Source organism: Sinohyriopsis cumingii, chromosome 19 (assembly GCF_028554795.1).
Source record: "Sinohyriopsis cumingii isolate HCF-2022 chromosome 19, ASM2855479v2, whole genome shotgun sequence".
NCBI classification, from domain to species: domain Eukaryota; kingdom Metazoa; phylum Mollusca; class Bivalvia; order Unionida; family Unionidae; genus Sinohyriopsis; species Sinohyriopsis cumingii.
In genome coordinates this window covers 5,611,012-5,636,890 of record NC_142979.1, presented here as the reverse complement: position 1 = coordinate 5,636,890, position 25,879 = coordinate 5,611,012, and the positions used below count along the sequence as shown (strand labels likewise).

General features: G+C 34.8%; 1 protein-coding gene across 1 annotated transcript in view; it reads right to left on the bottom strand.

Annotated features, from left to right (window-relative positions):
- Positions 1-24,413, bottom strand: part of LOC149775090 (uncharacterized) — a 112,724-nt gene extending 88,311 nt beyond the window's left edge. The window contains exon 1 of the mRNA XM_089943175.1: positions 24,130-24,413. Within this exon, the coding sequence (XP_089799301.1) occupies positions 24,130-24,188 (59 nt within the window). The 5' untranslated portion in view covers positions 24,189-24,413. The remainder of the gene's footprint in view (positions 1-24,129) is intronic.
- Positions 24,414-25,879: the final 1,466 nt, after the last annotated feature.

Here is a 25,879-nt window from a genome sequence, read left to right as displayed (position 1 = left end):
GATTTGGTAGTACCAAATCTTTGAAATTCAAACATATGAAAAATCTGGACCAGAAACTTTCACATTTGCAACAAAAGGAAAAGAATGAACTAAAACAGTTATTACTTGAATATGAGTAGTTATTTCCAGATGTTCCTACATGAACAAATAAAATAAATCTACCATGACGTTGGAATTGAAATTTCCACACTTGTGAAACAACACCGTAATGGATGAACCCTCTCAAACAGGAATGTTTGAAATATAAATTCAGTATTTGCTGGAGAATGATTTCATAGAGCCCAGTAAAATTGACTGGAGTTCACCATATATACTGGTTCCAAAACCAGATAATACTTTCCGCATGTGCTCTGATTATAGAAATGTGAACAGTGTGACTGAAACAGATTAATTTCCATTACCAAGAATAGATGACTGCATTGATAAAATTGTAAATGCAAAGTATGTCACCAAATTTGACCATCTGAATGGATGTTGGCAAATTCCTCTGACGGAAAGGGTAAAGGAAATTTCGACATTTGTGACTCCAGAGACACTTTATTAATATAAAGTGATGCCGTTTGGGATGAAATGTTCGCCTAGTACTTTTCAACGTTTAATGAACATTATTACATCTGGTCTAGATAATTGTTACGCTTACATCGATGATGTCATCATCTACAACGACACCTGGAAAGATCATTAAGCGACAATTCGGAAATTCTTTGAGAGACTCATTGATGCAAATTTGACAATTAATTTATCTAAAATTGAGTTTTACCGTGCTTGTGTAACATTTCTAGGACATATCGTGGGGCATGAACAAGTTAAACCTATAGCTCATAAGGTCAAGGCTATCTCTGAATTCCCTATGCGTATCAGTAAAAAGCAACTGATGCGATTTTCGGATATGGTTGTGTTCCATTTGTTCCATAATTGCTGAACCCCTGACAAATTTATTGAGCAAGGAAACCAAGTGCCATTGGTCTGAAAAATGTCAAGAGATTTTTTAATAAGTTAAAAGCCATGCTTAAGAGTGCACCAGTTCTTGCAGCTCCAAATGTCAGACAATCATTTTAAACTTTCTGTTGATGCAAGTGATTTTAGGGTTTGGAGCAGTATTGATTCAAGAAGACAAAACTGGTGTTGATCATCCAGTGTGCTATTTTTCCAAGAAATCAAATGAGCACCAGAGAAATTTTTCCACAATCGAGAATGAAAGTTTGGCTTTGATACTGGCATTACAACAAGTTGTAGTCTACATTAATTTAGCTCCTTCTCTAATTATTGTGTTTAGCAATCACAACCCCTTAGCTCCTTCTCTAATTATTGTGTTTAGCAATCACAACCCCTTACTTTCATTGGCAAGATAAAAAACAAAAATCAGAGATTATTAAGGTCGAGTTTGTTATTACAGGAATATAATATTGACCTATAAAGGGAAAAGACAATTTAATAGCAGACACACTTTCACGTGTAAAGAAATATATTGTTTCATATCTGCTTTGTGTCACGCATAAGATTTTATATATATTTTTTACCACATGTATATTTAATTTAAAGTAAAACGAAAGCGTTATTGCGTAAACTTTTCTTTGTCTTTATGAGGGGAAGTCTTATGTATATATAATTTAATTGTTTGATTGCAAGTTTTAAAATTATTAAATCTTTTCTTTACATGCTATTTTAATCTAACATTCTATGCTGGACTTGACCTTGCCCAAAATTTCTTCTTGACCTGATTGACTTTTTTATTATTTTTTAAATTTTATTTTATGCAAACAACTAATGATAGCTTCACAATTCTTTATGTTTATGAATTTAATGTCAAAATTTTTATTCCCGTAAACAAGAAGGATTAAATATGTTTATTTGGGTCAGGGCTTTGGAGTTTCTAAGTGAATTTTACAGGTTATTGTGTTGTAAATAAACAAGGCTCATTAGATCATTATAGGAAGGAAATACATTTTTTGTTAATTTTACAAAGCGCGTTGTCTTTCACTCTTTTTTGTTACTTATTTTAAGAGCAGAGACTCGTAAAAAGGTTTTATGCAATATACTGCAATGGCTTCCGCCAGATAATAAAAAACGTCTGTGTGGAATCTGAAAAACAGTGCCCCAGACCAGAGAATGAAACAACTGTGTGGAATACTGATCTGCGATGATCTCGGAAGAAAACATTGTCCTGGTCCAGACGAGGTAATGCCCTGCATGACGCATTTATTACACATTAGCACCTGTGTCTGAAGTCTATGAAGAAGTGCATTTTATTTCGTGACAGGGACCCTTTATTCTGTATGGTTAAAAAATCTTCCTTCCAATGCAGAGATAGAGTAGCTTCTAGTCCCCTTTACTCCCACACTTTATGTATTCATTCGGGCGGCAAATTTACCTCGTCTCTTTAATTTAATTGGTTCACAAAATCAAGAAAAGTTTTACAATTTACATACGCCTGAGCACATATTCATCGTGATTTAGACTTCAATACAGTGCTGCATTTTCTTCACCCTAATGTTGCATATAGAAGGGAAAGGGATATACTAACGATCGTATCGTGTTCGCAGCAAAATCGTGTCAGTCTAACTAAGAATGGTGCCCGGATTAACACCTGGGATGTTGGTAAAGAACACACCTGTTCATAGGCACGAGACATCTTATACCTTGAGCAAGACCACACTAGATGAGACAGAGTTATCTTCTGGTGTAGCTATGTCAGAAAAAACGCAAAAATCAGCAGCTATAAAACAAACAAGCCAGTTTCTGCTTACTACGGTTACATATTTAATTTAGCATTCTATATATATATATATATATATATATATATATATATATATATATATATATATATATATATATATATATATATATATATATGAGACTTTATTTTTAATGAGGATTTAAGGTATGTTTCGCTGTGTATGTAAACAGGAAGTCGATCAGGTTTAGCTGTGCATTCAGTTAAGATATAAAATTTCACTGCTTATTCGTGTTTGCTAAACAACTTTAATAATCGGGTATTATTTGCATATAAATTCACTCCTACATAATTGATTATTAATTTATTATATCTTCGCGTCTTTCAGTTTTAGTAATACACTTTGCATATCGCAAAACCTGTTAGTCATATTTAAGATAGGGTTTATCCAAAATGTTCGAATGCAAAAGTCAAACATTTTTTAAGTAAATACATTTGATGATGGAAGTTAAAGTATTTATTTGACATAGGTTGATAATATCACATAAACTTGATGCCATCAGTTGTTATTATTTGAAGGCATGGCACGTTGATTTGTAGTCATTTTATCGGTTTGGTGCCAGTACGTTCAACGTTATAGACAAGTAAGATTTATCACTACATAGATAAAAGGACGTTTACTTAAGGACAGTGGTTTTTGTTTTCAAATTATTTTTCTATGTATAAGTCTTGAAACTGTGTATTTCGTGTAATTATTTTGTGTAATTATTTCGTGTAATTATTGACCTTCTTCGTACGAAAGATAAAACTGTATTTCGTGTAATCATTGACCTTCTTCGTACGAAAGATAAAACTGTATTTCGTGTAATCATTGACCTTCTTCGTACGAAAGATAAAACTGTATTTCGTGTAATTATTGACCTTCTTCGTACGAAAGATCAAACAATATAAACTTTAGTGAACACAGATGGGGACAGTAAAGATTTGTTGGGATGGATGTGATAACATCATCACAGAGTAGTTTGACCCGACAACTTTGTAACCAAATGTCATTAAGCTAAAGACTGAGGTTTTCAGTTGTGAATGCTTTCACTTTATTGGTTATCAAATTTCGTGATTCTCTATATAACGACCACGTGGTTTGACGAAGACGTTCAACTGTCCATATACGGATTATTGGCAGACTGGTCTTTAAATTCCAGATTCGTCGCAAACAAGACAGCTTAAAAAATAATGAATTTACAGCATCACGATTCAGCTTGTTTATGTTTGTATAGAACGGTGAATTTTGTGACCTTGACAAGTTTGCAAACTGTGATAGTCAATTCATTTCTTTTCAGACAATATTTAAACATATTTTTCCATATTTATCAGAAATGCGAGTTGCAATAAATAATTAAAATAACTTTGTAGTGCTATATTTATTAAATACAGCTTTGCCCTAAAACTATCATTTTTTTAATGGCGCCACGTCGTTCCTTATATAAACGTACAATGTCAACATATTTTAAGATCAGTTCACGCTGAGAGAGAGAGAGAGAGAGAGAGAGAGAGAGAGAGAGAGAGAGATAAAGAAGAAGAAGAAATCAAATAGGTCTAAATATGGAAATATACGAAACAGAAGGGCAGATATAATTCAAATATCGGAAAAGAAAGTAATTCCAAAAGTGATATCGCGAGAATACATCATTCATTCTGGACACGGACAGATATAACTAGAAATACTGTATGTGATAAACCAGCAGACGTTTTATGAAAAGAAGGTTGCAATACTTTCGAATATGGGCAAGACAAACTGAATCCTAATTCTGCTGGCGCCGTAAAAGATATCGAATTAACCGTTTATTTTCCTGCGTTAGTGCCATGAAATAAGACAACGTGACTATATCACGAAATGGTTGGAGAATATAACTGTGGGATTTCATGGTGATGTGTCCCATTGTAACGATTCCATTGCAGATGAAGCTTTCATATTTGAAAGATCTGTTTGTAGTGTAATTTTTGTGTGTGACGTAATGGACCTTACGCTTATACAGAGGTTCGAAATCAAGATGTCATAGATCGGTTTAAAACGCTAACGAGTTTTTACAAAGATGCCTAGCATAGCAGTACTTCCGTTTTATAGCTTTACTGTTCTTAATATTTACCAGTCGCTTTTAACATTTACGAGACTTTTTTTTCCTTTCTTCAAGATAGCGCTTTTTAGAAACGTTATGATTGGTCAGAATGTGCTTTCATTCATTAAATCTTGTCAAAACTATTGGTCCCACAAACACCTAGGCGCGTTTTATACATTGCATTGTATTTTAAGCATTAACTATATTAAGAGAAGACAAAGTAAGCGCAATAAAATGTCAACATATTCGTAATGGTTTCATTTTAATGTGGTCCAAGTCGGTTGCGTAGCGGAATAATAATGCCTTTTTAATTTCGTTCTAGTTCCTGTTTTCAAATTATTTTAAAATGTTGGATTCGTAAACAATACTCATTTGGTTACAGATTTATAAAGGTCGAAGTTTTAAAGGAAGACGTGTGTGTGTGTGATTTGGATTTTTAAACTGGCTCTAACAATGTTCAGTCACATCGTTAAGATGTCTGCAGTGTGGCAGTTTATAATTATGTCTAAGACTGGGGCATCATGTGGTAGACATGTAGCATCAAATCCCACCCAGTCACATTGTCTTGACACCAGGCGGACCAATCCTAACACTAACCTTTTAATGCCCACCGACTAGCAAACCAGCTACTAGTCCCATTTCTACAAGGCTTTTAGCATAACTTGGCCGGGGTTCGAACCTGCGACTTCCCGCAACCGAGGGGAACGCTCGAACCAATTAGACCACCAGAACGGTTTAAAGAAAGATAGCACACAAACTATTTTTTAAAAATCTTTTACCGACCATACAGTCTTGCAATATGTTACACTTTGCAAATATATCCAATATTTTGACAGAGTCAATGAGACGCAAAAAAAGAGTTTAATAGAACAATTTTCAAAAAGTAAACGTGGTTACGTTAAATTCTCTGTCTGAAATCGAAGTAAATGTAGATATGTTAAATTCTCTGTCTGAAATCGAAGTAAATGAGAACACGTTAAACTGACTGTTTGAAATCGAAGTAAATGTGGATTCCTTAAATTGCACTGGACAACAAATTTTTACAAAAGTCATGTTACTGAAATAAAATTAGTCAATTCTTATCAATTTTTATGTGCTGAACACGAATATGACAGTCAAATTGCAAAATTGGCTCTAGTTTTTTTGTAATCTGCAAGAAATTAATGTTTACATAACGAAATGCATTCCAATAGTAAAAGGTCAACTGTAATAGCCTACCTATAAAAAATCAAGTTATTGACTACATCTTAGATTTCTTCGCCTGTCTCTTGTACAGCTGTTCGGGAGCATCTCTGAGGAGTGTCCAGCAGTAGTCAGCCAGCATTGTAGTGGACCATTTTCCCTGGTATCTTTGTTCCATTGTTGCGATATCTTGATGAAAACATTCGCCGTGTTCATCACTAACAATACCACAGTTGCTAGGAAAGAAATCCAAATGGGAATGAAGGAAGTGAATCTTTAGAGACATATTGCAGCCAAGTTTCTTATACTTCATCAACATGTCTTCTACTAGTTCCTTATAGTTTTCTGCCCTAACATTTCCGAGGAAGTTTGTAGAAACTAGGCGAAAAGCATTCCATGCTTGTTTCGCGTCACCTTCCAGCAAGTTGTTGAACCGGTCATCTTTGAAAAGCTCTCGAATCTGAGGACCCACAAAAACTCCCTCTTTAATCTTTGCTTCGCTGAGTCGAGGGAATTTTTCATGCAGGTATCGGAATGCTGGCAAAGTCCGGTCAATGGCTTTCACGAAGTTCTTCATCAAACCTAGTTTGATGTGAAGGGGTGGTAGCAAGATTTTCTGAGCCTCAACCAGAGCTGGGTGTTGGATATTCTTCTCTCCAATGGCTACATTCTGCCTGTGAGTCCATTCCTTCCTCATGTAGTGCATTTCCCTTGCTCGGCTATTCCACTCGCATAAGAAACACATGTATTTTGTATATCCTTGCTGCAGTCCCATTAAAAGGGCAACTACCTTCAAATCACCACAGAGGTGCCAGCTGTACTTGTTATACTCAATGGAATTCAGTAGCTGCCTTAAGTTATCGTATGTCTCTTTCATGTGGACAGCATACGCTACTGGAATAGATGGAAGAATGTTTCCATTGTGCAAAAGCACAGCCTTGAGACTCAGTTTCGAAGAGTCCACAAATAGTCTCCATTCTTGTGGGTCATGAGTGATTTTTAAAGCATTCATGAGGCCCTCAATATCGGAACAGAATATCAGATTACTTTCCTTTCTGAAGAAAGGCTCCAATTGCTGGTGGCGCTTTCGATATGCAGTAATTGTGACATCTTCTTCTAGAAGATTCCATTGTTGGAGTCTTGATCCTAGCAATTCTGCCTTGTTCTTTGATAAGTCCAAATCACGAATCAGGTCATTTAGTTCTTCCTGTGTTATTCTGTGTGGGGTTGATGATGCACCACAGTGAAAATCTGGATCACTGCATGCTGATGGACCAGGAGAAGAACAGGTCGACTCACCTTTGTCTTCGTCAGATGAATCAAGAGAATATTCTGCTGGAGGTTCTGGAATAGGAAGTCCCTCACCATGTGGAACTGGTCTCAATGCAGACGGAATGTTTGGGTAGACTATTCTCGACTTCTTTCGCTTCGTTATTCCGCCGGAAAGAGGAGGAACCAAGCAGAAGTAACAGTCATTTAGGTGGTTGCTTGGCTCTCTCCACACCATTGGGACTGCAAACGGCATTGATGACCTTTTGCAATTCAACCACTGTGAAAGCTGTGTTGTACATGTAGCACAGCATATATGCGGAGCCCAAGGCTTGTCTTGGTCACCAACCTTGCATCCGAAGTAGAGATGATATGCCTTCTTCACTTGAGAATTGATACTTTTCTTCTGGTTGGCAAATGTCACTTCCCCACAAATATAGCAAAAATTGTCCGCGGTATTAACACACTTTCGAGGCATTACTGTTCTTTATTGTACGTAAATGGATAAAATAATAAGTTTTATGTAACAGTAGCTTGAACTGTCTCGCACAACGTCTAAAATATTTTAAATGCTGAACCTATCTGATTGGGCTTTATATAGTACACTGCTTACGTCAGCTTCAGCAGCCGCCTGGCATTAGTATAATAGGCCTACACATGTATAGTACACTGCTGACGTCAACTTACTTCAGCAGCCGCATGGCATTAGTATTGCATTGCATCAGAAAATGATGCAATCAACTGTGGATGATGTGAGCATGATGGTATTATGCAAAGTTACATCATTATTCCGGATGTTGCTGCAGTCCTACTGGAGAAATTTACACAGTGAAACATAGAAAATGAGGTATATGAATATCTTCAAAACGAGAGCCAATACAAATTTTTCACGGTTATATTCGTGTTCGGCACACCAAAATACTACAGATTAGGGCCTTTTCAAGTCAGTAATGATTTCACTGTTGACCAGTGTTGTCTGTCTGAAATCGAAGTAAATATGGGTTCCTTAAATTGTTTGTCTGAAATCGAAATAAATGTGGATTCTTTAAATTCTGTTTTAAATCGAAATACCTTGGTACCTTAAATTATCCGCTTTGAATCGAAGACGTCCTGACCTTTTTGTACTAAACTTATGATTATACAGGATAATATTATTATAATGTCTTCTAGTGGCATGGAAGGAGAGAATTGTTTCTGACATGAAATGTTTGTATTGTGACCAAGAGAACTGGTTCTTGCATGACAGTTTGTTGACATGATTATATAGACATGACAAGCTGGCATGTTTATGTTGTCTTACTGGCATGTTGCCACATAATAGCAAAGTGAGTAAATTTGTCATGTCTACATAATCGTGTCATCAAATTGTTCTCTTTTTGTTGCAGTACATGGCGTCGATTTCATCACATAGTCAATACAAACATCTCATATCGATGGCAGCCTGGTACTTCTGTACAGGCATATTTGCTGATGGATTTTTCTGAAGAAAAAACAACAAAAAACAACAACAAAAAACAGCCATTAAAACCATTATCGCTTAATGTCATAGGGTTTTTCACGGATTCAATACTGAAGCCGTGCGATATGTGGAGACAAAGCATGAATGGGTTTAGCTTTCAATTCATGATTTGATACAACTTTTGAAAGTGATAATTTCCTCTCCTTGGGTATTTTTCATATCTCTTGCTCAGTCACATTTGACAGTTTTGTCGGTATTAAGGTAAATGCATCAAGTTATAGACATTACTGCTTGCCATTCCGCCAGAAAAGACCCCATATCAAGGCTCAGGATGTAAGAGAGCTCACTTTACAAAACTAGTATATAACATTTTTGTTTTCATGAAAATGACTGATTTTTAGATGAACGCGCTTCATTTTATTTGGGAGTTTCTGTAAAGGTCACAGTATGCAAAATAAAAGAAACGTTTTCTTTAGGTTGAAGAAGCTTTTACTTTTAACAATACTTTTGTGAAAGATGACTTCACTCATATGAAATTTTGAATATTTAAAGAAAGAAATTTGTTGATGTAATATTAAAACACCTTTGTTATGAAACTTTGCACTGAATACATCGATACCTAGTCAGCCGTAATGAAATGTTTTAGAGAACATCTGTCAAAACAGCCAGTTTGAATGTAAAAATTAAGCTGTCGTCCTCATGACAAGATGTTTCTATTTCACAACTAATCAAGACAACGTCTTTAACCACAAGAAAACGAGTTACCAATAGCATTTTGTTGATATGTTTATGTAAACATGAGGGCAAAGTTACATAGGTTGTTATATTGTGGCAACATGTCAGTAAGAAATCATGCAGATTACATATACACCATAGATATATTGTATGTATTCATTACGAAAACATTTACATAGGGTTTTTAATATTTCCATAGTTTTCTAACATTTTTAAAATGATGCAAGGTACATTTAAACTTGTAAGTAGTTAGTATAATACAGTATAGCACAGTATAGCATAGTGTAGTGTAATGTAATGTAGTGTAGCGTAGTGTAATATAGTGTAGTGTAGTGTAATGTAGTGTAGTGTATTGTAGTTTAGTGTTGTGTAGTGTAATGTATTGTATTGTATTGTATTGTATTGTAGTGTAGTGTAGTGTAGTGTAGTGTATTGAAGTGTGGTGTGATGTGGTGTGGTGTGGCGTGGCGTGGCGTGGCATGGTGAGGTATAGTGTAGTGTGGTGTGCTGTGGTGTAATGTAATGTATTTTAGTGTAGTGTAGTGTAGTATAGTGTAGTGTAGTGTGGTGTAGTGTGGTGTAGTGTAGTGTAGTAAAGTGTATTGTAGTGTGGTGTGGTGTAGTGTAGTGTAGTGTGGTGTGGTGTAGATTATCAACATATAGCATAGTATAGTATAGTATAGTATAGTATAGTACAGTATAGTATAGTATAGTATAGTATAGCATAGTATAGTATAGCATAGCATAGTATAGTATAGTATAGTATAGTATAGTATAGTATAGTATAGTATAGTATAGTATAGTATAGCATAGCATAGTGTAGTATAGTATAGTATAGTATAGTATAGTATAGTATAGTATAGTATAGTATAGTATAGTATAGTGTAGTGTAGTGTAGTATAGTATAGTATAGCATAGCATAGCATAGTAAAGTATAGTATAGTATAGTATAGTGTAGTGTAGTGTAGTGTAGTGTAGTATAGTATAGTATAGTGTAGTGTAGTATAGTATAGTATAGTATAGTATAGTATAGTATAGTACAGCGTGGCGTGGCGTGGCGTGGCGTGGCGTATTGTGTGGTGTGGTGTGGTGTGGTGTGGTGTGGCTTGGCGTGGCGTGGCGTGGCGTGGCATGGCATGGCATGGCATGGCATGGCATGGCATGGCATAGCATAGCATAACATAGTATAGTATAGTTTAATACAGAAGTTGGTCTGATGCTAGCAATCGTTTTGGTTGAATGAAATTACGGGTGAAAGATTTGGCGTTTAACTAAATCTGCATACATGTAGTTGAGATAATCCAATAATCCCAATGACCTAGGTTCGAAAAAGGAAGATATAGCGTCGTAATAATAAAACATCCTTTCATCAGGCTAATATAAATGAATTCCACAGATATTCTATATCAGGACATAAAAAGCACGTATACAATATTGTTTTATTTTAATATTTGGCTGATTTGCAGAGATTGTTGATTTCATTTGGTATTATCTTTATTAATAACATTCACATTGATTTCGCATCAAAGACTGCAATAGCATTAGTCGAGTTGCGGCGCTTATTTGACATATTTGCACTAGAAAAGGATAATTATTTGTACCTTAATAAAATTTTTAAACCTATCATATGACTTTCAAACAGACAAAAGACGTACATAACCTCTTGATAGTTTGTATGGTTAAATTAGCCCACATGTCATAAACTGCTGAAAAAGACGTTTATTTTACTGCTTAAAGGGAAGCAGGCAATACGAAAAAGTGAGAAGGATCGATGAATACGTTTTCCATTAAATCGGAATTATCTTGTCTTTATTGAAATTTAAAAAATTGGTGATTTCATTACACCTTGAAAATTACTTTTTGAGACATAAATGCAGAAAATTATTTCTTGTTACGGACATATATTTTGCGAAAACGTAAAGGACTTGATAAAGACGTCAAGACCGTAAGTAAGCGTACACTATTAATATGTTTTCATTTTTCAAGACAAAATATTTCAATTTTGTTAGAAAACAGTTTATTTTGAATATTATAAATATAATTATTTATCACGTGATCACACGTTTGACTCATGACACCTATGCCAATGTGTGGCGAATAGGAATGTTGCGAAAGATATTTATTCTAAATGCATCTTTTAGAAAAGTGTTGGATGCTAATAAAGGAGTCATTTTTTAGTTATTGACTAATGTATGTTAATGCATGCATTCCGTTGTCAGACTGCACATCATTCTAAGATTTTGAGGAGACAAAATATTTTTGTTTGAAGTTTACGCAATTTCCTGTTTACTGGCGCTCTCTTTTGTTATCCCACTTAAACATTCCTGCTTTTTATATCAATAGTGTTGCATGTAAATTGTAGGCTTCCGTGTCAACACTTAATTTTTATGTCAGTAGTGTAGCATGTAAATTGTTGGCTTCAGTGTCAACACTTCCTTTTTATATCAATAGTGTAGCATGTAAATTGTAGACTTCAGTGTCAACACTTCCTTTTTATGTCAATAGTGTAGCATGTAAATTGTAGGCTTCAGTGTCCACACTCCTTTTATATCAGTAGTGTAGCATTTAAATTGTAGACTTCAGTGTCAACACTTCCTTTTTATGTCAATAGTGTAGCATGTAAATTGTAGGCTTCAGTGTCCACACTCCTTTTATATCAGTAGTGTAGCATGTAAATTGTAGGCTTCAGTGTCCACACTCCTTTTATATCAGTAGTGTAGCATCTAAATTGTAGGCCTGAGTGTCAACACTTCCTTTTTATATCAATAGTGTAGCATGTAAATTGTAGACTTCAGTGTCAACACTTCCTTTTTATATCAGTAGTGTAGCATTTAAATTGTAGGCTTCAGTGTCCACACTCCTTTTATATCAGTAGTGTAGCATTTAAATTGTAGACTTCAGTGTCAACACTTCCTTTTTATGTCAATAGTGTAGCATGTAAATTGTAGGCTTCAGTGTCCACACTCCTTTTATATCAGTAGTGTAGCATTTAAATTGTAGGCTTCAGTGTCCACACTCCTTTTATATCAGTAGTGTAGCATTTAAATTGTAGGCTTCAGTGTCCACACTCCTTTTATATCAGTAGTGTAGCATTTAAATTGTAGGCTTCAGTGTCCACACTCCTTTTATATCAGTAGTGTAGCATTTAAATTGTAGGCTTCAGTGTCCACACTCCTTTTATATCAGTAGTGTAGCATTTAAATTGTAGGCTTCAGTGTCCACACTCCTTTTATATCAGTAGTGTAGCATCTAAATTGTAGGCTTCAGTGTCAATACTTCCTTTTTATCAACACTCTCTCTGACGTCAGCACAATATCAATTTTAGTTAGTTTCTTTATTACAACTTATAGAAAAATTAACATACACATATCAGTTTCATCTACTATAAGCTATTCAAAATTTGACTTTATGGAGGGAGGGTAGGCTGCGAATTATTTTTAAAGTTTTTGTCATAACTCGGTATCAGAACATACAATTGTTGGTTGCTGTCATATTTGCTGTATACCATGGTACGAATCGCGTTATGTTTAGAAATTCCTAGGGATACCGTGGTACGAATCGCGTTATGTTTAGAAATACTCCGGGACACCGTGGTACGAATCGTGGTATGATTCGAAATACCTCGGGATACCGTGGTACAAATATTTTCGTGATACTATGATATAATACTAAGCATTTCTTTGCAGCCAAATATATTGTTGACATTTCTGATCAGAATCAGATTCACGGCGCTAAAGGCTAACACCCTTTATGTCATTCAATATGTTTAAATAACATTATCTAGTGCTAAAAGGTTGTAGAGTTTCGTTATATTCAATATGATTGAATAATGTCATATGGTGCTTAAAGAATGTAGAGTTTTTATAACATTCAATATGATTTAATACTGTTTGCATGGTGCTAAAACACTAGAGAGTTCGTCTGATTTAATATGCCTGAATACAGTTATATGGAATACTAAAAGTTTGTTGAGCATTTATACCACTCAGTACGATTAAATACTGTTATAGGGTGCTGAATGAGTGAATATATTTTGTTTCATTGAATACGCTTAAATACTGGAATATGTTGCTAAAAGAGTGTAGAGTTTTTGTTTCATTGAATATGCATAAGTACTGGCATATGGAGTGCTAGAGAAGTGTAAAGGTTTTGTTTCTTTGCATATAAATAAATACTGGTATTTGGAGTACTAGAAGAGTGAAAAGTTTTTGTTGCATTGAATATGCACAACTACTGGTATATGGAGTGCTAAAACAGTGTAGTGTTTGTTTCATTGAATATGCTTAAATGAAATACTGATATATGGTGGTCAGTGAGTGAAGATATTTTGTATCATTGAATATGCATAACTTCTGAAATATGGAGTGCTAGAAGAGTATAGAGTTTTTGTTTAATTGAATATGCATAATTACTGGTATATGGAGTGCTAAAAGAGTGTAGAGATTGGTTTCATTGAATATGCTTAAATACTGGTATATGGTGCTAAAAAAGTGTATAATTTTTGTTTGATTGAATATACTTAAATACTGGTATATTTTTCTAAAAGAGTATAGAGTTTTTGTTTAATTGGACATGCATAATTACTGGTATATGGAGTGCTAAATTAGTGTAGAGTTTTTGTTTCATTGAATATGCATTACTGGTATATGGAGTCCTAAAATAGTGTAGAGTTTTTGTTTCACTGGATATGCATAATTACTGACATATGGAGTGCAAAAAGACTGTAGAATTGGAGTGTAGAATTTTTGTTTCATTGGATATGCTTAAATACTAGTATATTTTTCTAAAGGAGTGTAGAGTTTTTGTTTAATTGAATATGCATAATTACTGGCATATGGAGTGCTAAAATAGTGTAGAGTTTTTGTTTCATCGTATATGCTTAAATACTGGTATATAGAGTGTTAAAAGAGTGTAGAGTTTTTGTTTTATTGGATGTGCTTAAATACAGGTAAATGGGGCTGAAAGATTGTAGATATTTTGTTTCAATGAAGATGCGTCAATACTTGTATATGTATATAACTTTTTGCTTCTTTAAACCTGTCAATAAATGTAGTGTCAATCCATAGACAAAATGCAATATTCTATATACCGATATGACGCTACGCATATAACGCGCCAGACATCTGCACAGAACATAGACAAATGTCAGTGACGTAAAAATGTCGTAGAATGAGAAGCGATTTTGCTACGAGCAAAGACCATACAATAAAATCCGGGCTCTCTCCGACTAATATCAAGACAGACTTGGATAATGTGTATGGATGTTATCCTCTCTAATATCATACATTTTCGTTATGGTTTTATCCGGGCTCTCTCTGACTAATATCAAGACCGACTTGGATAATGTGTATCGATGTTATCCTCTCTAATATCATACATTTTCGATATGATTTTATCCGGGCTGTCTCTGACTAATATCAAGACCGACTTGGATAATGCATATGGATGTTATCCTCTCTGATATAATATATTTTCGATATGGTTTTATCGGTTAAAGATGGGTGAAAGATGACTGACGTTCTGGAAAGAAAGAAAAACAGTAGCTGGAGAGCGAGCCGTGCGTGGCTGTTGTGAAGGGGACAATTGATAAGGATGCTCAATATATAGCTGGGGATATTTCTGTTCTCACTTGCACTAATTTGTAAGTTGTTTGTTTTTAAATGTCTTGAAGAATCATTTGAATTCCAAAAAGGTTTGTGCAAGATGGGTCTAGCATTTGTTAAAGGATGATGAAAAACAGACCCGGATTTTAAATCGCCAAACAGCAACTAGCCAAATATGAAAAGGGTGACCAGAGACGTTGGAACGAGATTAGAACTGGTGATGAACATGAATTTACCTTTTTGAACTCGACGCAAGAGAAACTTGAAGTTTTGGAGTGGGGAAAACGAGCAGAGACAACAACTCTGTCGATCTGTTCGGACTATCAAGAAAGTTGTATGCGCATTATAATTCGATGCAAAAAACTGATAATCGAGGCACACGTGCGAACAATCCGTTCAGGCACCAGTACCTGATGTATCCACCTACACATTGACACCAAATCCGACAGACTTCCTGAAGAAACACTGACTCCTAACGTTGCCACATATTTCATACTGCAACGAATCAGCTTCAAGTCATCTTTTGGCTGAATGTCATCATCAAAGAATCGCCGATGTTACACGATTTAAGCCGCCATGTGGTTGTTAGTGTAGTTTTCCAGTGCATGAGAAACGTACCAGAAAGTGATTAGAAAATGGCAGGTAAAACTGGTCCATGTAACTCAGAAAGTGAGTTGATGTCCGTGGAGAGCACTTTGTTATACAGCGCACTAATGTTCAGAGCTTTTTAAATACCCCATCGTAGAGTGTGAATTTATCTGATTGCTGGTTTCCATAAAAGTGATGCGGTCACTATGTCCCAGTTAAATACGACTAATTGCTCAATATATTTACATATTTGTCCTGAAAATGAAGTCAGTGCTCTACCGTCTATGAAAATCCTCTCACATCAGAAGCGTGTAGAAAAATTATTATCCATAAAAGCATAGCAGTCATCAATTTTAAATACGATGCGATATATAACGCAAACGGCGTTGGGTCATTTCGTGTCTACACTTTTAAAATCACAATCACATAGGAAAAGAGAACAGAAAGTTGGAGATTTTCAAACTTGACTATTCTGGATAGTCAAAACGTTGTCGCTGAAAAGAGCAACCTTTCGAAAGGCCTCTATTTTTGTTCTGTACATGTTATCACAAACTATTACAGAGAATTGTATTCAGAGATTCTCTCTCTCTCTCTCTCTCTTTCTCTCTCTCTCTCTCTCTCTCTCTCTCTCTCTCTCTCTCTCTCTCAGGCACAGGAATAGCAGCCAGTGCAATATGACTTCATGAAGACATTTATGATTCGCTAAATAGTAATATTACTGGAGGAGACAAATTTATATCTAGAGATAAGCATGTGTTTTATCGGCGGCCCATACCATAGATCACCCAAAACCCAGATAGATCATGCATATAGTCTCATCTCTAAATGCCAAATGATGCTGGCTTCGTGTCACGTGATTAGGAGGCTGGCGTGTTGGGCAACACTAAGTCTGAAATTTTGTTTCAATATTAGGACTCTTGACGCCATTGGCCGCATACATATATTAAACTTATTTTAGAGTGAGAGTCTAGTAGAAAAAAAGATTTCTAATCAGGGAAATCTACGGAACAAGATACAAGAGAATTATATCCAGATAATTGTCACTGGCGAGATTTATGTCAAGTCCACATAAAGATATGCCCAACTCTTCCCTTTTGCCGATTTAAGGTATTGACAAATAAATTTTGAAGCGATCTGGTTGTACGAAGAAAAAAGAAAAATATTAAAATGTACAATTTTTTTTAAAGTTCAAAATGGACATTGGACAGCAGGTGAAAAGAAAGAAGATATTTAGGTCAAAAGTTGAGCATAAAGTGAAGGCAAGATGTAGCCATTAAAATGGCACCTAACGTCGTCACCAATAATATTATGACGTCATATAAAGGTTAGGAGTAATTACCGAGTCATCTGAATCAATTTTAAACCAAGTTCACAACACTATTCTGCGGTTTAGTAAAAATATTTTAAAGAAAATCATTGATGCTCATTTCAAGGCTTGCAAAAACTAGTAATTATTTGACTGGTTTTATAGTTTTCGTCTGAAATGGTCCTCGTGCAAGATCATCTATATGCGAAGTGAAATGATTTCACACAAATGATTCCACGCATCCGATAAATACTTAATCTGATAATTCCACACACACGACACATACTTGATCTGATGATTCCACATAAACGACGCATACTTGAGCTGATGATTCCACACACACTACACATACTTGATCTGATGATTCCAGACAAATGACAAATACTTGATCTGATGATTCCACACAAATGACAAATACTTGATCTGATGATTCCACACAAACGACAAAAATACTTGTTCTGATGATTCCACACACACGACACATATTTGATCTGATGATTCCACACAAATGACAAATACTTGATCTGATGATTCCACACAAACGATACATACTTGATCTGATGCCTTTATATCGTATATATGAAGTAAAAATGTTGTGTTATTTACTGTCTTACGGACATAAATTGTTGAATTCAAGAAGAAGGGCAGAAAGACAAACCCTAACCTAAAAACGTTAAAAGGTGTGCGAATATTTATTGTTGGAAGCTTTGCAAGAAAAGAATTCAATGTATACTCGTTGATAAAGGAATCCATCAACACTTTGTGGTTTTCAAAACAGAGACATTTTCAATTTTATTATTGTTGTTGCTAACATTTATATGCTATAGTAAAATAACTCCAAGATATTCTTTTGAAAAAAAATATGTTGTTTTTAGCAAAGCCAAAAACACGGTATTGTCACCCGTCTGTAACTGACGACCCATATGATGCACCACAACACGATTTCAGTACAACATTGCTAACATGTAGTAAAAGTCAATTATAGAGGAATGCATTTATATCTGTCTTAAAGGTATATATCTAAAACGAAAACAAGGTGCATATAACTGCCATTTTAAGGCACAAAATAGGATTCCATAGATTCTTTTTGGAAATAGCTTCTTTGGTTTGTTGTTTGAAAAAAATAAAGTTCTGTAATCAGTAATAAAAAGTTGTCTAAAGACTTAACTTTGTAAACACATAATTATGCCAGTCATTTTCTAGGCATTTGACCTTTATGGTTTACTATGGCAATGAGAAGATTCTCGAAGGTACAGTATTACGATTATAACTTGGTCTAAACTTCATATAATTGTAATTCGGATCCTTGATATTCTGCGTGTGAGGCAAAAATCTTCCGTCTGAATTCTTCCAACTGATTATTTGTTTTTGTTTGAATTTTAATTTCAGATTACTTCTTCCTCTAAAGAACATGGTAATCGACATAATCGTGAATTGTGTTATGTCTGTTTTGTCAAATCTTGACAATTGCCACACATTTACATGCTGTGAACATACGAGTTCGGGTCAGTCAATAATACCTATACGAGTTGGGGTCAGTCAATAATACCTATACGAGTTGGGGTCAATCAATAATACCTATACGAGTTGGGGTCAATCAATAATACCTATACGAGTTGGGGTCAGTCAATAATACATATACGAGTTGGGGTCAATCAATAATACCTATACGAGTTGGGGTCAGTCAATAATACCTATACGAGTTGGGGTCAGTCAATAATACCTATACGAGTTGGGGTCAATCAATAATACCTATACGAGTTAGGGTCAATCAATAAAACCTATACGAGTTGGGGCCAATCAGTAATACCTATACGAGTTGGGGTCAATCAATAATACCTATACGAGTTGGGGTCAGTCAATAATACCTATACGAGTTGGGGTCAATCAATAATACCTATACGAGTTGGGGTCAATCAATAATACCTATACGAGTTGGGGTCAGTCAATAATACATATACGAGCTGGGGTCAATCAATAATACCTATACGAGTTGGGGTCAATCAATAATACCTATACGAGTTGGGGTCAGTCAATAATACCTATACGAGTTGGGGTCAATCAATAATACCTATACGAGTTGGGGTCAATTAGTAATACCTATACGAGCTGGGGTCAATCAATAATACCTATACAAGTTGGGATCAATCAGTAATACCTATACGAGTTGGGGTCAATCAATAAAACCTATACGAGTTGGGATCAATCAGTAATACCTATGCCAGTTGGGGTCAATCAATAATATCTATACGAGTTGGGGTCAATCAATAATACCTATACGAGCTGGGGTCAATCAATAATACCTATACGAGTTGGGGTCAATCAATAATACATATACGAGTTGGGGTCAATCAATAATACCTATACGAGTTGGGGTCAATCAATAATACCTATACGAGTTGGGGTCAATCAATAATACCTATACGAGTTGGGGTCAGTCAATAATACCTATACGAGTTGGGGTCAATCAATAATACCTATACGAGTTGGGGTCAATCAATAATACCTATACGAGTTGGGTCAGTCAATAATACATATACGAGTTGGGGTCAATCAATAATACCTATACGAGTTGGGGTCAGTCAATAATACCTATACGAGTTGGGGTCAATCAATAATACCTATACGAGTTGGGGTCAATTAGCAATACCTATACGAGCTGGGGTCAATCAATAATACCTATACAAGTTGGGACCAATCAGTAATACCTATGCGAGTTGGGGTCAATCAATAAAACCTATACGAGTTGGGGTCAATCAATAATACCTATACGAGTTGGGGTCAATCAATAATACCTATACGAGTTGGGGTCAATCAGTAATACCTATACGAGTTGGGGTCAATCAATAATACCTATACGAGTTGGGGTCAATCAATAATACCTATACGAGTTGTGGTCAATCAATAATACCTATACGAGTTGGGGTCAATCAATAATACCTATACGAGTTGGGGTCAATCAATAATACCTATACGAGTTGGGGTCAATCAATAATACCTATACGAGTTGGGGTCAATCAATAATACCTATACGAGTTGGGGTCAGTCAATAATACCTATACGAGTTGGGGTCAATCAATAATACCTATACGAGTTGGGGTCAGTCAATAATACCTATACGAGTTGGGGTCAGTCAATGATACCTATACGAGTTGGGGTCAATCAATAATACCTATACGAGTTGGGGTCAGTCAATAATACCTATACGAGTTGGGGTCAATCAATAATACCTATACGAGTTGGGGTCAATCAGTAATACCTATACGAGTTGGGGTCAATCAATAATACCTATACGAGTTGGGGTCAATCAATAATACCTATACAAGTTGGGATCAATCAGTAATACCTATGCGAGTTGGGGTCAATCAATAATACCTATACGAGTTGGGATCAATCAGTAATACCTATGTGAGTTGGGGTCAATCAATAATACCTATACGAGTTGGGGTCAATCAATAATACCTATACGAGTTGGGGTCAGTGAATAATACCTATACGAGTTGGGGTCAATCAATAATACCTATACGAGTTGGGGTCAATCAATAATACCTATACGAGTTGGGGTCAATCAATAATACCTATACGAGTTGGGTCAGTCAATAATACCTATACGAGTTGGGGTCAGTCAATAATACCTATACGAGTTGGGGTCAGTCAATAATACCTATACGAGTTGGGGTCAATCTATAATACCTATACGAGTTGGGGTCAATCAATAATACCTATACGAGTTGGGGTCAGTCAATAATACCTATACGAGTTGGGGTCAGTCAATAATACCTATACGAGTTGGGGTCAATCAATAATACCTATACGAGTTGGGGTCAATCAATAATACCTATACGAGTTGGGGTCAATCAATACAACCTATACGAGTTGGGGTCAATCAATAATACCTATACGAGTTGGGTCAATCAATAATACCTATACGAGTTGGGGTCAGTCAATAATACCTATACGAGTTGGGGTCAATCAATACAACCTATACGAGTTGGGGTCAATCAATAATACCTATACGAGTTGGGGTCAGTCAATAATACCTATGGCCACTGAAACGACTGTGAGCTTAATATATGTTTATAAATCGTTCCTGGTGTTTATTTGCCGCTACTTGCATTTTCTGCAAATACATTCTCAGCTTAACAATACCAATATGAAAACTTTAAATTTGTGTAGCATTTATTAGACGGAAGCAAGGTATACTGTTAGATCAAGTCAGTTTTTGTCCAGTATTTGTCGGCAAAAAATCTTTGTTATTTATTAAAGATCTTTCAGAATCATAAACTATTTGATGTCGTTGAATCGAATAGATTACTGAAATAGTCAGTGACACTATATAGTTTAATATTTTGTTGACACGTGCTTGGTCTTCTCGATGTAACTGTTTGCCCATATAGTCTACACTTTTTCTGATAATACTACAAGTCACGTGTCTTATTTGCATACCTGAAAAAAAATACAAATTACCCTATTTAGAGTATATATTTGAACAATTACTGGCTTACTACCATCTCAAACGAATCACATGCTATGGAGATATCATTGTATGTAGATAGCTTAGAATATTATTTATGCTAAAAACATTTCATCGTATAATCGATATCGAAATGTAACTTGGATCCACGAGCCAATATAAATAAAGGAAATGATTAAATAGTGAAGTAAAATTATGTGGTGTATTACGAAACTCATTCAAAATGATCAGACAAGTATCCGTAGTGTGCAAAAGTTAGACTCTGCACTGGGGTGATATGTAAGAATGACTAATGTTTTTGTAACCATCTTAATTTTCTCTGTCGTAAGCTGCACAATAGTGGAATGTTTTCGCAATATTTTGAGTTTAATGAATATGTCTTTCGGGGACTGTCATCTGTCCTAAAATTGGTCCGTCCGTCCGTCTGTCAGACACGCAAAATGTTTCTTGATTAAACATTTTATTATTGAAGTCTTAAATCGGAGTTATGCCATTCCAAAACATTCAAATGTACTAGGTAGTTTTCATTAATTGTTTACTCTTCATTTCTACCAAATATCTTGTGACTTTTTAAAAGTAAATCTTGAATTTGCTACGTACTAAAGATATTTTAAAGTCGTTATAACAGATTTAAATATGTTATCATTCATTATTTTTTATTTGTGGGGACAACACTTAACAGACATTCAACTCCGAAAGCACATTTTGAAGTTAATTTTTTTTGGTGGTCTAGTAGAATTATCATATAAATGCAGACTACAATAATTTGCATCTTCGTTAGTAATACACACACACACACACACACACACACACACACACACACACACACACACACACACACACACACACACACTGATGATTCGGTCTAAATTATGTCCCAGTTTATTAGCGATGCTTCTTTTACATAGCTGAGATCAATATTCTTGAAGTAAGGGGTAAAAGTGAAATTATTTATAATTTTGTCAAATATTATATTATAAAAGTGGAATTTCCAGATAATTTATTAAACATTGAACTTGAACCTCCTAAGCAGCAATTTTCGTAAGTTTTTTTTTGTTACACCATGTTAAAATAGGTAGGTAGGATTTGCATTGCATTGTGATTATGACGAATCGGTGTACCTTCGTTATTACTTGTCAGTGCTTGAAAATAAAAACATAATTATAAGAAAGATCACGTTTATCCAAGACTGGAAACAAGATTTTACGTTTGCGAATGTGAAATAAAAGTACTGATATCTTTCATTCTAATTTCATGGATAGAAAAGTCTTAAACCTAAAAGTTACTGCAAATGTATTTAATTGCGAAAAGTTACAAAATATTCTGATTTTTTAAAACAAATGCCCAAATCAGTTTTTTGCCAGTAAATGTGTAAACCCTAGTGATCAGCCCAGCCCTATATTAATATAGCACAAGCAAACAAACGTCAAAGTCTTTTTGGTTCTGTCAATGTCTGAAGTGAAAATTTGCTTTATTGTATGGCTGTTCCTTCAATAATGTCTCATTATTTGGTTGGAATGCCGATCTCAGTCTGAATCAGACTGAATCCTAGTTTTTATTTGTTAAACATGTAAATACATCGTGCAATTATTCTAGGGTATTGCTCCTCTCATTCGTTAGGGTAAATGAACACTGGACCATAAAAACAATTAAGAATGGGTAAGGTTTCGTTGGTAATATTGTTAATGGCTACGGAATACAATCTATTTGCAGTACATAAAATCTTTTTCTATTATCTTAAGTTTCAGTCTCAGAAATATGGTTAGAAACTAATAAGGCCTGAAAATTGGAAAAATATATATTGTAAAACACCAGAGGGAGCTAAATAACAATGACTTTAATGCAATGACAAATGATTAGGATTGATTTGAAAAATGCAATGACTTGGAAATAAAACGTCACGGTTTAAGTCACATCACATTGGCTTATTTAGCAGTACTTACAAAGTCATTATCTATTTAATTAATGGTCAAACTGGCCACAAAATATTTAAAACTATTTCTGAAATATAGACACTTTCTGAATGTTGTTTTAAATTAGGTTTGTGCTTACCTTCACATATGTACCTGGAAATATTATTGATAGTTAATAGTGACAGAGAAATATTTGGCATTCTCTTTATCTTCTTTTAAAGCTTAATAATAATAATAATAATAATAATAATAATAATAATAATAATAATAATAATAATAATTTAAGAAGGAACAGGCTGAAAACGAGAAAGATAAATTTGATCGTGATTATAATAATGGCGAGCACATCTGTAACAATAATACTGAAAGTTTTGATAGCAATGGAAAACATGAATTAAGTGGGTGTACAATGATTCACATGAAAGTCAACCAAAACATGTATTGAAGTTTCGTTAATATGTCAGATATGGGGTCATTGTACCTTCAAACTCATTTGCTATCATAAAACAAACCAGCTGATGGACAATTCTGATGGCAGCTGGAGATTCTTACATTTACAGTTTCATATTGTACCTGAACAAACAGCTTTTCATTATCTCACAATCACGGGGGGGGGGGAGCTTGAGAGATCAGTCACCAATACACATGATAAGAATTGTTCCATGATTAAACGTTATATAAGAGGTATATCTAATAAAAACTTGCAACCTCATAATGGTTATTATAATTTTTGCTTTGAAAGTATGTAAAATAAAACCAACCACAAGAAAAATAAAATAAAATAAATCAGTTAAAAAAATCAATCCTACCTCAGTCCCCAGGCTTGTAGAGAGCGTAGACTTGCTGCCCATTCTAGCGGCCAATCCATGTTTCAACTTTGCCGACTAACTCTTGAAGAAATGAATTATTTCAGAATGTTAGCTAATTTTGTTGTCGAGTTGAAGGTGTAACCAGTTATAGGTTTGTCGAAGGACACATCTCTCTAAGTGAGGTCGGAGACGCTTTGCTACGTTTGGAGACACGAGCCTCAAGTGTCGAGTCGTTTGATAGGGCAATTTACCGACGAAAGCTCTGCCTGTGAAACGAAGCTTTAGTAATGACCCATATCATTTATGGCATGTTCCATCGCGCGCGTGACTGCTTCAAATTCATTTACAGTATTATATATGCGGAGTTAGTTTTTGTTACTAAAGACTAAGGTATATTCTCTAATTCATAGATAGGAGAAAAGCCTCGTTCCAAAGTCACTGCAGGAAAGTCTACTTTGTTCAAGTATATGTTGCTTTGGGTTCGAGAATCTGAGAGGGCGCTGTGGTGATTTGCATCATTGCAGTTTGAGGCACATACGCGATGTGCAATGGGAGGTGTTGATTTCTTTGTGGATGGTTTTCTTTCTTCGTGTATTTTTGGTCGCTGAATCTCATAAATTTGTCATTTGAGCTAGAAATATATTTTAATGAATATATCAATAACAACTCGGGAGATGTCTCAATTAAGACGCCCGTTAGCAACCACTTTGGAGGGAGGAAACTGCTTTTAAATCCGAGGGCGGAGATGTCTTTCGTGATCCAAGTCGTTGCAGGCTTCAATTATACGTGCTGCGTTAATTAGGTCCCACCATATGCTGTCGCTGCTGGTGACAAAATTCGCTATAACTGAAATTGTCCGATGAATTACGGGGAGTTCCGATTAGGTAAAAAATCAGAGTAAAGAAGAGGATCTAAAGATTTTCTTGAATTCTGACGCGTCATCAAAATCCGCCAGCCACAAATGAAAGGAAGTGAAAATGGACACTAGCTACATACAGTGAAAGGAGATAGAGTATTATAAATTATATATGTAAATCATCTGAGATTTTATATATATATATATATATATATATATATATATATATATATATATATATATATATATATATATATATATATATATATATAAAACGGACAATAAAAATAATGAAATTTTGATAATTAGATATACAAAATAGCCGAAAATGACAATACCATTTTATATTTACTATTTAGAGCCCAAAAATGCAAGAATAGCAAACTAAGACCCCCACAAAATACAAACAAAATTTCCCCCAGTATCTGCTGCGTTTGAAAACCAAACAAGAAAGCAACATATATTTTCTTTGGCTTCATTCTCTGAAAGTTTGCCTGGGTAGAGATTAGAAACTAAGACCGCCCAATCAATATAAAATTGTCTCAAATCGGTGTTCAAACCACTTGGATAAAAAACAGTTGATTTAATTATAAGTCTCGAATAATTCCCAGCAAATAGACATAGCGTGGTAACAAAACCGTGCGGATTTATTGAAATCACGACAAAAGATCGTAGGACAAATGCTAATATTAAATCCACTACTAATACAAATAAATAAATAAATAAATAAATAAATAAATAAATAAATAAAAATATAAATAAATAAATAAATAAATAAATAAATAAATAAATAAATAATAAGTACATTTGTTCATCAAATTATCCTAGAATCTAACCTTGATAACGAAGACAAAAGGGAATATAGATTGGTTGATATTAAAGCTGATCGATAGA